The sequence below is a fragment of the Nematolebias whitei genome, chromosome 1 (assembly GCF_014905685.2).
Source record: "Nematolebias whitei isolate Nwh7 chromosome 1, NemWhi1, whole genome shotgun sequence".
Classification (NCBI taxonomy): domain Eukaryota; kingdom Metazoa; phylum Chordata; class Actinopteri; order Cyprinodontiformes; family Rivulidae; genus Nematolebias; species Nematolebias whitei.
In genome coordinates this window covers 28,229,915-28,241,860 of record NC_056498.1, presented here as the reverse complement: position 1 = coordinate 28,241,860, position 11,946 = coordinate 28,229,915, and the positions used below count along the sequence as shown (strand labels likewise).

The 11,946-nt window shown below is 41.3% G+C and overlaps 1 protein-coding gene across 1 annotated transcript in view; it reads left to right on the top strand.

Annotated features, from left to right (window-relative positions):
• The first annotated feature begins 151 nt into the window (after positions 1 to 151).
• mfsd8 (major facilitator superfamily domain containing 8) overlaps positions 152 to 11,946 on the top strand; it is a 13,196-nt gene continuing 1,401 nt past the window's right edge. The window contains exons 1-10 of the mRNA XM_037683397.1: positions 152 to 320; positions 426 to 508; positions 3,412 to 3,455; positions 4,906 to 5,146; positions 5,225 to 5,338; positions 5,427 to 5,571; positions 6,203 to 6,261; positions 9,754 to 9,862; positions 9,951 to 10,085; positions 10,167 to 10,270. Coding sequence (XP_037539325.1) covers positions 247 to 320; positions 426 to 508; positions 3,412 to 3,455; positions 4,906 to 5,146; positions 5,225 to 5,338; positions 5,427 to 5,571; positions 6,203 to 6,261; positions 9,754 to 9,862; positions 9,951 to 10,085; positions 10,167 to 10,270 — 1,108 coding nt within the window. The 5' untranslated portion in view covers positions 152 to 246. The remainder of the gene's footprint in view (positions 321 to 425; positions 509 to 3,411; positions 3,456 to 4,905; positions 5,147 to 5,224; positions 5,339 to 5,426; positions 5,572 to 6,202; positions 6,262 to 9,753; positions 9,863 to 9,950; positions 10,086 to 10,166; positions 10,271 to 11,946) is intronic.

The window sequence follows — 11,946 nt, the reverse complement described above, 5'->3', positions numbered from 1 at the left end:
GACTGTCATCTTCCAACTTCTCGCTATCGGTTGTAAATGTATCCGCTTAACACTGCGTTCGGTTAATTAATTGCCAGGAAAACATGTTGGCTTGTGAGATATTAATTTTTCTTGTTAGCGGACACTACAGCTAGCTTTACGGAATAGCTGGAGTTAGCGTTCGGCTGTGTGTAGTTCACTGACCCTCGGCTACATGGCGACAGGAGCAGAGGCATAAATTTACTGTTTTGACACACAAAAAAAAAAATGTCCCGTATTGAGCCGGACGTCACCACTCCGTTGCTCCGGGATGATACGTTGCTCCGGGATGATACGAGCAGGTGAGTTCAGCATCGAGCCGTGGAGTGCCATGTTTACTTAGTGGAGGCGCGTTTTTCTGGGATTGTCAAGTTATAAAATCCCTACTTTTGTGTTAATTTGAGCAGCGATGACTCTCAGGATGAGGACTACAGGAGCCGGTGGAGGTCAATCCGAGTCATGTACTTCACCATGTTCCTCAGCAGTGTAGGTGAGGACTCTCAACCGGCCAACTGGATTTGAATGTTTTGAAGTGCGCGAGGACAACACGGGCTCGTGCTGCAAATGTATGGCAGGCCGTTCCGTCATATAATCAAACTGCACTTCTATTAACAAGTTCTACTTTAGGTTTATTTTTTATTTGTTTGTTGCATTGTTGAGCATTGTGAGTTACTTCTTCATGGAGAATATAGTTAAATAAATGAAGAGGAGTTCAGGAGTTTCAAATTGAAGTAAATAAAAAGTCACTAAATTTGTAACTTCTAGAAGCAAATAATTAAATTAAAGCAGACCTTGGGTCCATTCGTATGGTTTTGCTTCCATGTTGGGACTTTTTCAGGCCTGACAAAAACAAAACCAGAACTGACGAGAACATAAAATATGTTTCACTTATTTGAGTTTAAACAGTTAGAGGAAAACAAACAAATAAGTCCATTTCTAATCGTTTTTCAATGATTCTTCCGAGAACTTCAGCTTGTTTTTCCTCTTTGAAAGTTCTTATTGTCAGCAGTGTTCTCATATAGACATAACTGATAATAAATATTTACTTAAAAAAAAAAACTCTACTTACAATTTAGTTTGTTTTGCTTGTGTGGATTAAAAATCTCATGAAGAAGAATACATGTAGAAGCTTGATGTGTGGTACTGACATTTTTAAATCTACAGCCTCAAGAGGAAAAAAATACTTTTTAATAATATTTATTAGATTTTAGATTTAATTGTTTTTTTTTTTTATAAATAACCAATTTTCAAATGTGAACGTCACTGACCAGTTTGTCTCCATAGCAGCACGAGTAAACATCTTTAAAGTGGAGTGAAAGAAGTAGTTAGCATCTTACCTGTTCTAGACAAAACTCCTATTGGATGGAGTTTGTAAACACAGGGGTAAACTCTCATTCAGGGATAAAGCTAACAGCCAGTCAGATCAATCAGCCATATTTAACAAAAACAACTTTCAACCTCTACTCTTTCACATGAGACTGTTTAGTTTAAAGGTGTCACTTTTGCAGCAACACAGAAAATGATTTGTGTTTGTGCTGCTCGAATGAGAATTTATCTTTGCTTCTACTAACTCAGTTCTCTCAGGCTACTACAGGTAAGACACTTACTACCGATACCCGCTTCACAGAAGCCTATTCCTAAAACGCCAAACTGCAGCTTTAACAGTGTATAGGCAACAGTCTCAAAGAGTGCATGTTGATACTAATTAAACATCACTAATGTGTGGCATGGAGGCTGCACAGCTGCAGAAAGAAAAGTTTTGCAGAGAGTGGTGAAGGCTGCACAGATGTTGGAGTCAGCCTCCCCACCATCACAGACATCTATTTACACCTCCAGATGCAGGAAGAGAACCACCTGCATCATGAAGGACCCCACTCACCCAGCACACACACTTTTTGTCCTGCTCCCCTCAGGCAGGAGGTTGAGGAACATTAAGTGTAGAACCACTAGACTGAGGAACAGCTTCTACCCTGAGGTTGTTATACTCATGAACATCTAACCAGAATAATCACTGTAAGGAAAAACAAATCACCGTTATTACACTTTAATTGATGATATGTCACTTTATCTGTGCTGCTGATTTCTTGCCTTTAAGCTGCTGTATTCAAACCCATCTGCTCATAACAGACTCATGTCCAGGCTGCTGTTTAATACACCTTATTTATATTATATTATTATTGTTTAGTGTATATCTTAGATCCTTGTTACTGTTTATTTTTTATACTTTATAATTTTGTTATTTTGGGGTGTACCTGGGACCGTGAGTACACAGTTTTATTCCACCACATGTACCACACGTGATGCAAATGACAATAAAGAACCTTGACAGGTTGAAAAGTTCACAAATTAATGTTTTTTTAGGACCATTGGTGACAACAGAACCACTCTGCTAACAGAACCAATCTGCTAACAGAACCATACTGCTAACAGAACCATGCTGCTAACAGAACCACGCTGCTAACGGTACCATACTGCTAACAGAACCATACTGCTAACAGAACCACGCTGCTAACAGAACCATGCTGCTAACAGAACCATGCTGCTAACAGAACCATGCTGCTAACAGAACCATGCTGCTAACAGAACCACTCTGCTAACAGAACCACTCTGCTAACAGAACCAATCTGCTAACAGTACCATACTGCTAACAGAACCACGCTGCTAACTGAACCAATCTGCTAACGGTACCATACTGCTAACAGAACCACGCTGCTAACAGAACCATGCTGCTAACAGTACCATACTGCTAACAGAACCACGCTGCTAACAGAACCATGCTGCTAACAGAACCATGCTGCTAATAGTACCACGCTGCTAACAGTACCATGCTGCTAACAGAACCATGCTGCTAACAGAACCATGCTGCTAACAGTACCACGCTGCTAACAGAACCATGCTGCTAACAGTACCATACTGCTAACAGAACCATGCTGCTAACAGAACCATGCTGCTAACAGAACCATGCTGCTAACAGTACCATGCTGCTAACAGAACCATGCTGCTAACAGAACCATTCTGCTAACAGTACCATGCTGCTAACAGAACCATTCTGCTAACAGAACCAATCTGCTAACAGAACCATTCTGCTAACAGAACCAATCTGCTAACAGAACCATTCTGCTAACAGAACCATTCTGCTAACAGAACCAATCTGCTAACAGTACCAATCTGCTTTTTGTGCTTTTTTTTGTATTTTTGTTGCATGCTTTGGTATTTCTTTCTTTTTTTATTGACGATTGGAGACAGTTTGTCCTGAGCATTTCATTGCTTTGTTGACTTTGACGTTGACTATGACCATTGTTGACCTTGACCATTGTTGGCCTTGACCATTGTTGACCTGCATATGATAATAAACATAACCCTAACCTGTCTGTGTTTCATGTTTTCTATCAGGTTTCACCATCGTCATCACATCTCTGTGGCCCTATTTGGAAAAGGTATGAATCGTGCAACATTCCCGGGGTGAACATTTGTTTCCTTTTTCTTATTTTATGTAAAACACACTGTTGTAGTTTGGGCAGCACGACGGCTCGGTGGTTAGCACTGTTGCATCACGGTAAGAAAGTCGGGGGTTCAGTCCCCGGTTTGGACCAGGTGTCTGTCTGTGTGGAGTTTGCATGTTCTCCTCGTGTTTGCCGTGGGTTTTCTCCGAGTACTCCGGTTTCTTCCTGCATGTTCGGCTGCTTTCAGGCTCAGGGCTTCCTTACTAAAGAGATCTGTGACCTCAGCAGGACTTGCCTGGTTGAATAAACGTTAATAAATAATTTAGAAGCCGCGCTGTCGGAATAAGGAAGGAAGTATTTTGTGTATTTTGCATAAAGCAAAAGTTCACAAGTTGTACTGAAACACTTTTTTTTTAGCAATTCTGAAAACAAGAAATGAAACTGAAAAGTTAAATTCAGTCAGTTTAAGTTTTTCAGTTGGACGTGTGAAATATTGTTTACAATTAAATGCCCAGCATTTTTTGCAGAAATGCGTCACTGCTGCCTCTCATGCCCGACTGAGATCATCCTGATGAGAAGGTTAATGCCATTATGTGCCATCTTATGTGAAATCTGTTGGTGCTCAGTATGTGTTGTGAAGGACTCTCAGCTACTACCACACCTTATCTGAACTCAGTATATGTAAATCTGACTTAGTTAGAGCCATTTACACGTTGTCTATGAGCAGTTAGCTGCCGTAGGCATCTTGAATTTGATTGGCTCTAAAAGTTAATCAGTTGTAGATGCACACCCATTGTTTACTTCCTGGGAGTTTTATTAAAAATCTATGCAGTGGTTCTTAAAATATTTTGCTAACAGACAAACAAGGTTGACTTTGACCGTTAATGCTAATGTTTTAAGCACAGATCTTGGTTAGAGCAGTCGTCCTCCAGTGGGGGAGTTGGGGGTTCGATTCCACCAGCAGTCACATGCCGAAGTGGGCAAGCCATACTTTATTAATCCCCAGTGGGAAATTTGAGGCTTCCAGTAGCATCTTCTAATTATACAGAAAAAAAAAAAACCACATGAAATAATAAAAAAGCAGAATACACAAATGTGAAAAAAGACAATATGCACATGTACAAGGTGGTACTACATTCATTCATGATTAACCTGTATATATGTATGCATACATATATACCTATGCATATGTACATGTGTATATACGCAGTGTACATATATGTGTATATATGTAGCATATATGTACACCTCACTGCCTCTGATATGTGTCCCATCGGCGTATGAATGTGTGTGGAGGTAGATGAGGGCACAGATTGCGCTGAGTATCTTGATGAGACTGACAGGATGTGTATAAGTACCTTGATGAGACAGACAGGATGTGTATAAGTACCTTGATGAGACAGACAGGATGTGGATAAGTACAGTCCACTGACCGTTGTTTCAGGTGGACAGCAGCGCCGACGCCAGCTTCCTGGGCTGGATGGTTGCCGCCTACAGTCTGGGTCAGATGGTGGCCTCGCCTCTCTTCGGCTTGTGGTCGAACCACCGCCCGCGTCGGGAGCCACTCGTCTGCTCCATCTTCATCAACCTGTCGGCGAACATCTACTACGCCTACGCCTACCTGCCAAGAACCAACAACAAGTACCACATGCTCATGTCCAGAGCCTTCGTGGGCTTCGGAGCCGGTGAATACTTTTACTTAAAAAAAAAAAAGTACCGTCTTCTTTAATACAAATGTCTCGCTTATGTTCTTTATATGACAGGTAACGTAGCTGTGGTGAGGTCATACGTTGCCGGAGCAACGTCTCTGAAGGAGAGGACCGGCGCCATGGCCAACATGAGCGCCTGTCAGGCTCTGGGTTTCATCCTCGGCCCTGGTACTTTTTAAAGACATGATCCAAACATAAAGAATTTTTTTTTTTTTTTAAAGACACCGATTTTCATGATTTGCTCCGTGTGTTTCAGCTCTGCAGGCGTGTCTGTCGTTCATCGGGGAAAACGGCGTCACGGTGAAGTTTCTGGACCTGCAGCTCAACATGTACACCACCCCGGCTCTGCTGGCGGCGGCGTTCGGCCTCGTCAACATCCTGCTGGTTCTGCTGGTGTTGAAGTCAGCTACTCGCCACGTTTCTCCTTTTTGTTTTTGTTTTATACGTTTCACAACGTGACAGCGGTGAACTCAGACGACCCGTTTAAAGATCATTGAACCGATTTTGTTGAAATATTTCAAAAGCTTGTCTAATAACAGTAAATGGTTATCAGATGTTTTTATTTTAGATATAGACGTGGTTATAAGATAAAAATGGAGTAAAATGATCAAACAAGAGAATATCTGGATTATTTCATTAAAACATCTGCAATTCTAAGATAAGTAAATTAAAACAATAAGTCTGGTCTCTTAGGACGCAGTTCTGTGGAAAGGTTATGAACGGTCAGTATCTTACCTGCTGCAGATAGATTTTTAAACATATTTTGGAGAAAGTTTAATTCTAACCAGACTGACAAGCTAACGGCTAGTCAGAGTGGCGACCAAAGCAGTTTGCTGTGTCTTTAAACAACTCCAACTTCAATTTTAAGTCATAATTAGTTCAAAAGTCTCGTCTTTTTCATTCCCGTCCGTTCACTGCAGCTACTTCTGGAGATTGTTCATGAAAACCTGTTTCTAGTTTCAGATGTTTATCTGATTGTTTGACATTTCTATTCCTCAAAAATGTGTGTTGTGATTTTTTTTTTTACTTCAGAGAACATCAGGTGGATGAAGAAGGACGGAACGTTCGAGCTATCAACGACACCGAAGAAGGTACATCATCTGGACTAAACACGGTCCACTGGACTGAACTAAATCCAGATGAATCAGATTCTGAGCTGTTTTATCTTTTTCATGTTTGAAATTATTATATTTTGTGTAATAATTCCTTTAGGATTACTTTTTTGTTATAATGACTCCTTTAGTTTTTATTTTTTTTGCCTATGTTAAAATAACCCCATTGCCTATAGACCGTTTTAGTCCCCCATCGCAGAGAAAAAATGGGAGGAGTGGGAAATATTCTCCTTTTGTCCGTCGGTCCGTGCATGTTGTCTGTGTGATATCTTAAAAAATAAGCAATGGGACAACTTCCATTTTGGTGTGCGGCTGCATGTAGGCTTAAGAAAGTTTCCTATTGAAAACTGGGTTGCCACGTCAAAATCCAAGATGGCCACCACTACAGTAGTCCCTCGATACTTCACGGTTCGACTTTCGCGGACTCACTCTTTCGCAGGTTTTCTATGTAAGATTGTACACGACAAACGATTGGCTGATTGATGGAGGGCAACCAACCAGAGAATTGTGCTGAGGGGTGGACTGGCCATCAGGAGCTCCGGGACATTTCCCGGTGGCCTGGCCCGCTCAGTGATCACCGAGGGGGCCCCTCCTTTCTCTTTCTGGGCTGCCTGTCACAGCAGAGCAGAGACACACAACAGGCGAGTGTGCAACCTGTTGTGTGTCTCTGCTCTGCTGTAACAGATTGCCTCAGAAAGAGAAAGGAGGAGGTGGGGTGGGGTTTGTCTTTCACTATCGCTGCTGTGGGAGCTTCAGTGAGGCGGATACCTGAGTGAGCGGCATGGATTTTTTTATTTAAAGTAATCAAGCGTGACACGAACCGAGACTTTAGTCCCACTCAGCAATCACTGAGTGGGCCAGGCCACCGGGAAATGTTCCAGTGCTCCCGATGGCCAGTCCGCTTCCGGGCACTGATTGGCTCAGTAACCGTATCATCAGTCTGTCTGCTCTCTTTCGCTGTGCTCTTTTAGAGAGTTTAGAACATTGTTAAGAACCTTGCAAGAGTGTGGGAAGAGTTTATAAAGCCTTAAAATATTTATAAATACTAAAATAAACATAACGTCCATACTTGGTGGATTTTCACTTATCACGGGGATGTATGGAATGTAACCCCCGAGATAAGTGAGGGACTAATGTGTGTATGTGTGTGTGTGTAAACTCACTACCCCAATCATTTGAGGAAACTATGCTTTCTAGTTTTATATTGTTTAAAATATAGTTTCCTCAAATGATAGGGGTGGCCGAAGTCTAACCTCTGGTGGACTAGACCACCAGTGGCCACCCCCTGGCTTCTCCACTGCACCTGGTGTTGGATTAAATTCCTCCATCTTCTAGGTTCGGTCATTCTGCGCCACCTTGGACAAGAACAAAAAACTACCTCTCTTCTTCTACACAGTAGAACTGTAACTCCTGCCCACTTGAATATCTTGCACCATAAACATTAAGGTTTGCACAATCTGTTCAATTCAGTCCAGAAAAACACTCATCTCAACACCTAAAAGCATTCTCTATTCAAATCCCTCAGCGCCGGGGGACATCGGCGTATTTCTTGTAATAATCCGAGTTTCAATAGAAATCAGGTCAACAGAAATCTTGTGGAGAGAGATTGTTGCAGCAAGGTGTGGTTTGTATTTTCTGTTCTCCAAAGGAATGGTAATTGTTCTTGTTAACATCCGGCCTAATCCTTCATAATCTGTGTTTGTAATGAAACAGTTTTCTTTCTCTGATAATCCTAACACAACAGCTTCTGTTTCAATCATACGTATACATAAGAAGGGTTGCTGTAAGACAGGAGTCCTTTTTTCTGCTTGAAGTGTGCTGTCAAAAAGCAGGCAATAACGTTTTTGTTTGTGTTAGCCAAATATCCCGAACTACCGGATAGAGTAATCATTGGATGCACATTTAAAAGTGATAAAAAAAAACTTTATGCAACTTTGTCAGTTTAACAAATGTTGGGATTGAATTAGCTGAGTCTGAGTCAGAGCTAAGCCTGATACCAGCCTCACGTACTCATACTTGTACTCTTAAAAACACCCCAATACTTCAGACCAATACCACTTTTATTCTTGGTGATGTGATTTCCTTTCTTACATTTTTCAAGTAGTCAAGGACGAAATATAAAAATGTCCAAAGTTTGGAGATATTTTAAGATAAACTAGCAGCTCTCACATTCACAGATGAGTCTGGAGGTCAGGTTCTGGTCCGGTTCGGTGGGTTTCGTGCGGCTCTGGACTCTTATTACAGTGACTTCGGCTCTGGATGCCGAAGTCACTGTAATATGCGCTAAACTTTTTCAGATCAGATCAAAACTTTCCCTTTAGAATTTCAGCTGAAGGAATTGGGGCTTCTGGGCGGGGCCATGTTGGCCTCTAGGAAATGTAGTCCTTATGAGCAGGGATACATTATAGGCGTATTGAGAGAAAACTACAAAATGGCGGCGCCTGTCCGAAGTACAGTAGTCCCTCGTTTATCGCGGAGGATCCGTACCCTGAAGCCCCGCGATAAGTGAAAAACTGCAAAGTAGGAATAGTAGTACAAGTGGTAGTTTATTTTAGTATATATATTTATATAGATATTAAAGTGTTTTAATTAAATCCTTCCCACACTCTTACAATATTTCTAAACTCTAAACGCTCTAAAAGGATGTCATGATTTCAGCTCCCTGCCTCCGCTGCTCTCAGCCACCTGCAAGCGCTCTCGGCCACGCCCACTTCTCCGCTCTGCACGCAGATCAGCTGATCAGCTGCAGGAGGAAGTTTATCCTGCAGTGTGGGCTGCACAGAGGTGCATCAGGTGCTAAATAATTTAAAATAATTTATTTTAAATAAAAATTCCATGCCGATCGTGTGGCTCATCCGTCAATCAGACAGTTGTGTGTCATGTCCACTCTTACTTTGAAAAACCGCGATAGAGCGAATCTGCGATAAACGAGCTGCGAAGTAGCGAGGGACTACTGTATTTTATTTTTTTGTTCACTTTTTACTGCACAGTATCCTGTACTGTCCCAATCACGTGAGTAATATTAAAGCTGACAGTCTTGTGTCGCGTACAATTTTTTTCCCTTGTGTTCATTCTTACTTGGAAAAACCGCAAAAGAGCGAGTTCACGAAAGTCGAAACACGAAGTAGCGAGGAATTACTGTATCAGCAAGTACCCAAACTGAAGTACTTGTACTGTTTAAAAAGAATGGGCATCAGGACACTCACCAGTCTGAGCTCTGATTGCATCTACTAATAATCCTTTGGAAGATGGCCGTCATAGCTGATCGACATTAGCTGCTGTGTGTGGTAGTTGCTGAGAGTCATCCTCAGCTTGAGCATGAGATCGTGTTTAAAGTTTTCTTTTTTTCAAAGTTTGACCAAAATGGCTGAAACTCCCTCACATCTCAGCGTGAGTTTAGTTCAACGCTGACGGGCGATGAGCGCTCCTTCAGCGCTCGTCCTTTATGTTATTTACTTTAACTGTTTACAGACGGAGTTGATCTCCTTGACGGATCTGAGGAATCCATCGACCAGCTCGCTGTCCTGACCTCCAACATCTTGTTCTTCATCGTCATGTTCATCTTCGCCGTGTTTGAAACGTACGTCTGTCTTTAAACGCTGCGTCGACGACCTCCCTGTCCGTCTCTCCGTGCACATAAAGTTCTGATGGTGTGTTTTTTGGGTCAGAATCGGCACGCCCTTGTCCATGGACATGTTCGCCTGGACGAGGAAAGAGGCTGTCCTGTACAACGGCATCATCATGTGTGCCATCGGCTTTGAGTCCATCCTGGTGTTTCTGGCTGTGAAAGTGGCCTGCCAGAGGTATGGAGAGTTGTTGACCCAAATAATATTCAGTGTTTCTGAATTTTATTCGTCACAAAAAGTTATGGCTTGTCTTTTCAGGTTTGGGGATCGTCCCGTGTTGCTCGCAGGCTTCTCGATCATATTCTGTGGTTTCATTATGCTGCTTCCCTGGGGACACCATTTCCCTAAAATCCAGTGGGCAGGTATTTCAGTTTTCCAACTCGTCAGGTAGTCACACTGCGTTTGATTAAAACAAACAGCTTTTGGCCTCTGTGTTGTCATCTGAAAACAGCTGAGTTTAAATTGATAGTTTAAATCATTTTACGCAAAACACTTGAAATTTGTTAATAATTATTCAACTTTTCTTCTAAAATTTGACGCCAACGATAGTCTGGTCAAGTCCTGTTGCCCTGATCTTGTCAGTCTGGCTGTAAGGCTGAGCTCACCCATCACTGTAGTTTCCACTTTATAGTCCTTTCAACATAAACTTTGGTGTCAGAAACTGACGCTGCAGGACAATCGGAGTAGTTTTGTTTGTTTCAAGAAAGTGGGCCGACTGGAAAAGCAATGTTAGGAAGCAACTTGGCGTGTCACAACAAGTAGCCCGTGAGAAAAAAATAAAACAAAAGTAAAACAGAAGTGTATTAATACCTGGAATTGACCCATTTAATCTAGACTTTGAATGGCACTGCCCATAAAAAGTGGAAAGGTTTTGAACAGTTAATATCCTACCTGTTGTAGATGGCTCTTTAAACGACCTCGGTTTGGAAAAATAGTTTACTTTGAGTTATTAACAAGCTAATGGCTCGTCAGAATGGGGTTAGGACCAAAATGGATCCTTGCTTTTTTTAAACCAACTCAAATGTCAAAAATTTTCAACGGTTTATGTCAGTGTTTTTCAAAGTGGGGGTCGTGGCCCCTTGGGGGGCCACCAGGGGGCGCTAGAGGAAAGCTGGAGAGAAGAATATAAAAAAAAGGCAAAAATAAAAAATAGTAGTAATAATAATAAAAATTGCCCACTAGGGCAATCTGTATCTGTTATTTCCAGATAAACACACTTGAGAGGTTATATTTCTTTTGCTTTGCTTTTCTGGTCAACATTTTGTTGAAAAGTTGTTGTTTTTTTTCAGTGAGACTAATATACAGTGTTTAAAACATGTTAGTTAATAACAGTTTTATGCTCAACAGCTGTAATAATTAATTGAATATAGTGAATACAAGTTAAAACATTCTAAAAGTTAATGTTTCTTTACATATTTTGTAGCATTGTTTGTGGGTTTGTGGGTGGGGCCTCAGTCACAAGCTAATGCTGTTTGGGGGGCCATGGCATGGAAAAGTTTGGGAACACCTGGTTTATGCAAATTTTATATTATACCTGCCATTTTCTTATTACACAGTAATTTACATAGAATTATGTGTTTGTTGCTGGCATAAAAGCAGCAGCAGCTAGCTGTAGCACTTCCAGGACAGCCGGAGACACTCCCAGCAGGAATATTAGAATATTTCTGCCAGAATAATTTGATATTGTGAAATTACCAGCAGTTTAAAGGTTTGTAAAATAGTGGTCGGATGAACCGCTATGCATAATTTAAGATTTGAAGCTCATCCGTTTGGCCAGAATTACAATCAAAGAGCTGTCTACGACAGGTAAGATACTAGCTGTTCATGACATTTCCTCTTCAAAACACTTGAATCATCACTTTGACCTACCCATGTCCTCATATGGGGACGCTGCTTCAAAACATTTTATTCAGTTTAGTTTAGACCAGTTGTCTTAAATCTGTGTGCTCACTTTTAATTTCTTTATATTTGTAACTTTTTATTCAATTTTTTAAATTTTGATATACTTGCTGCTGCCCCCGTGATATATATATATATA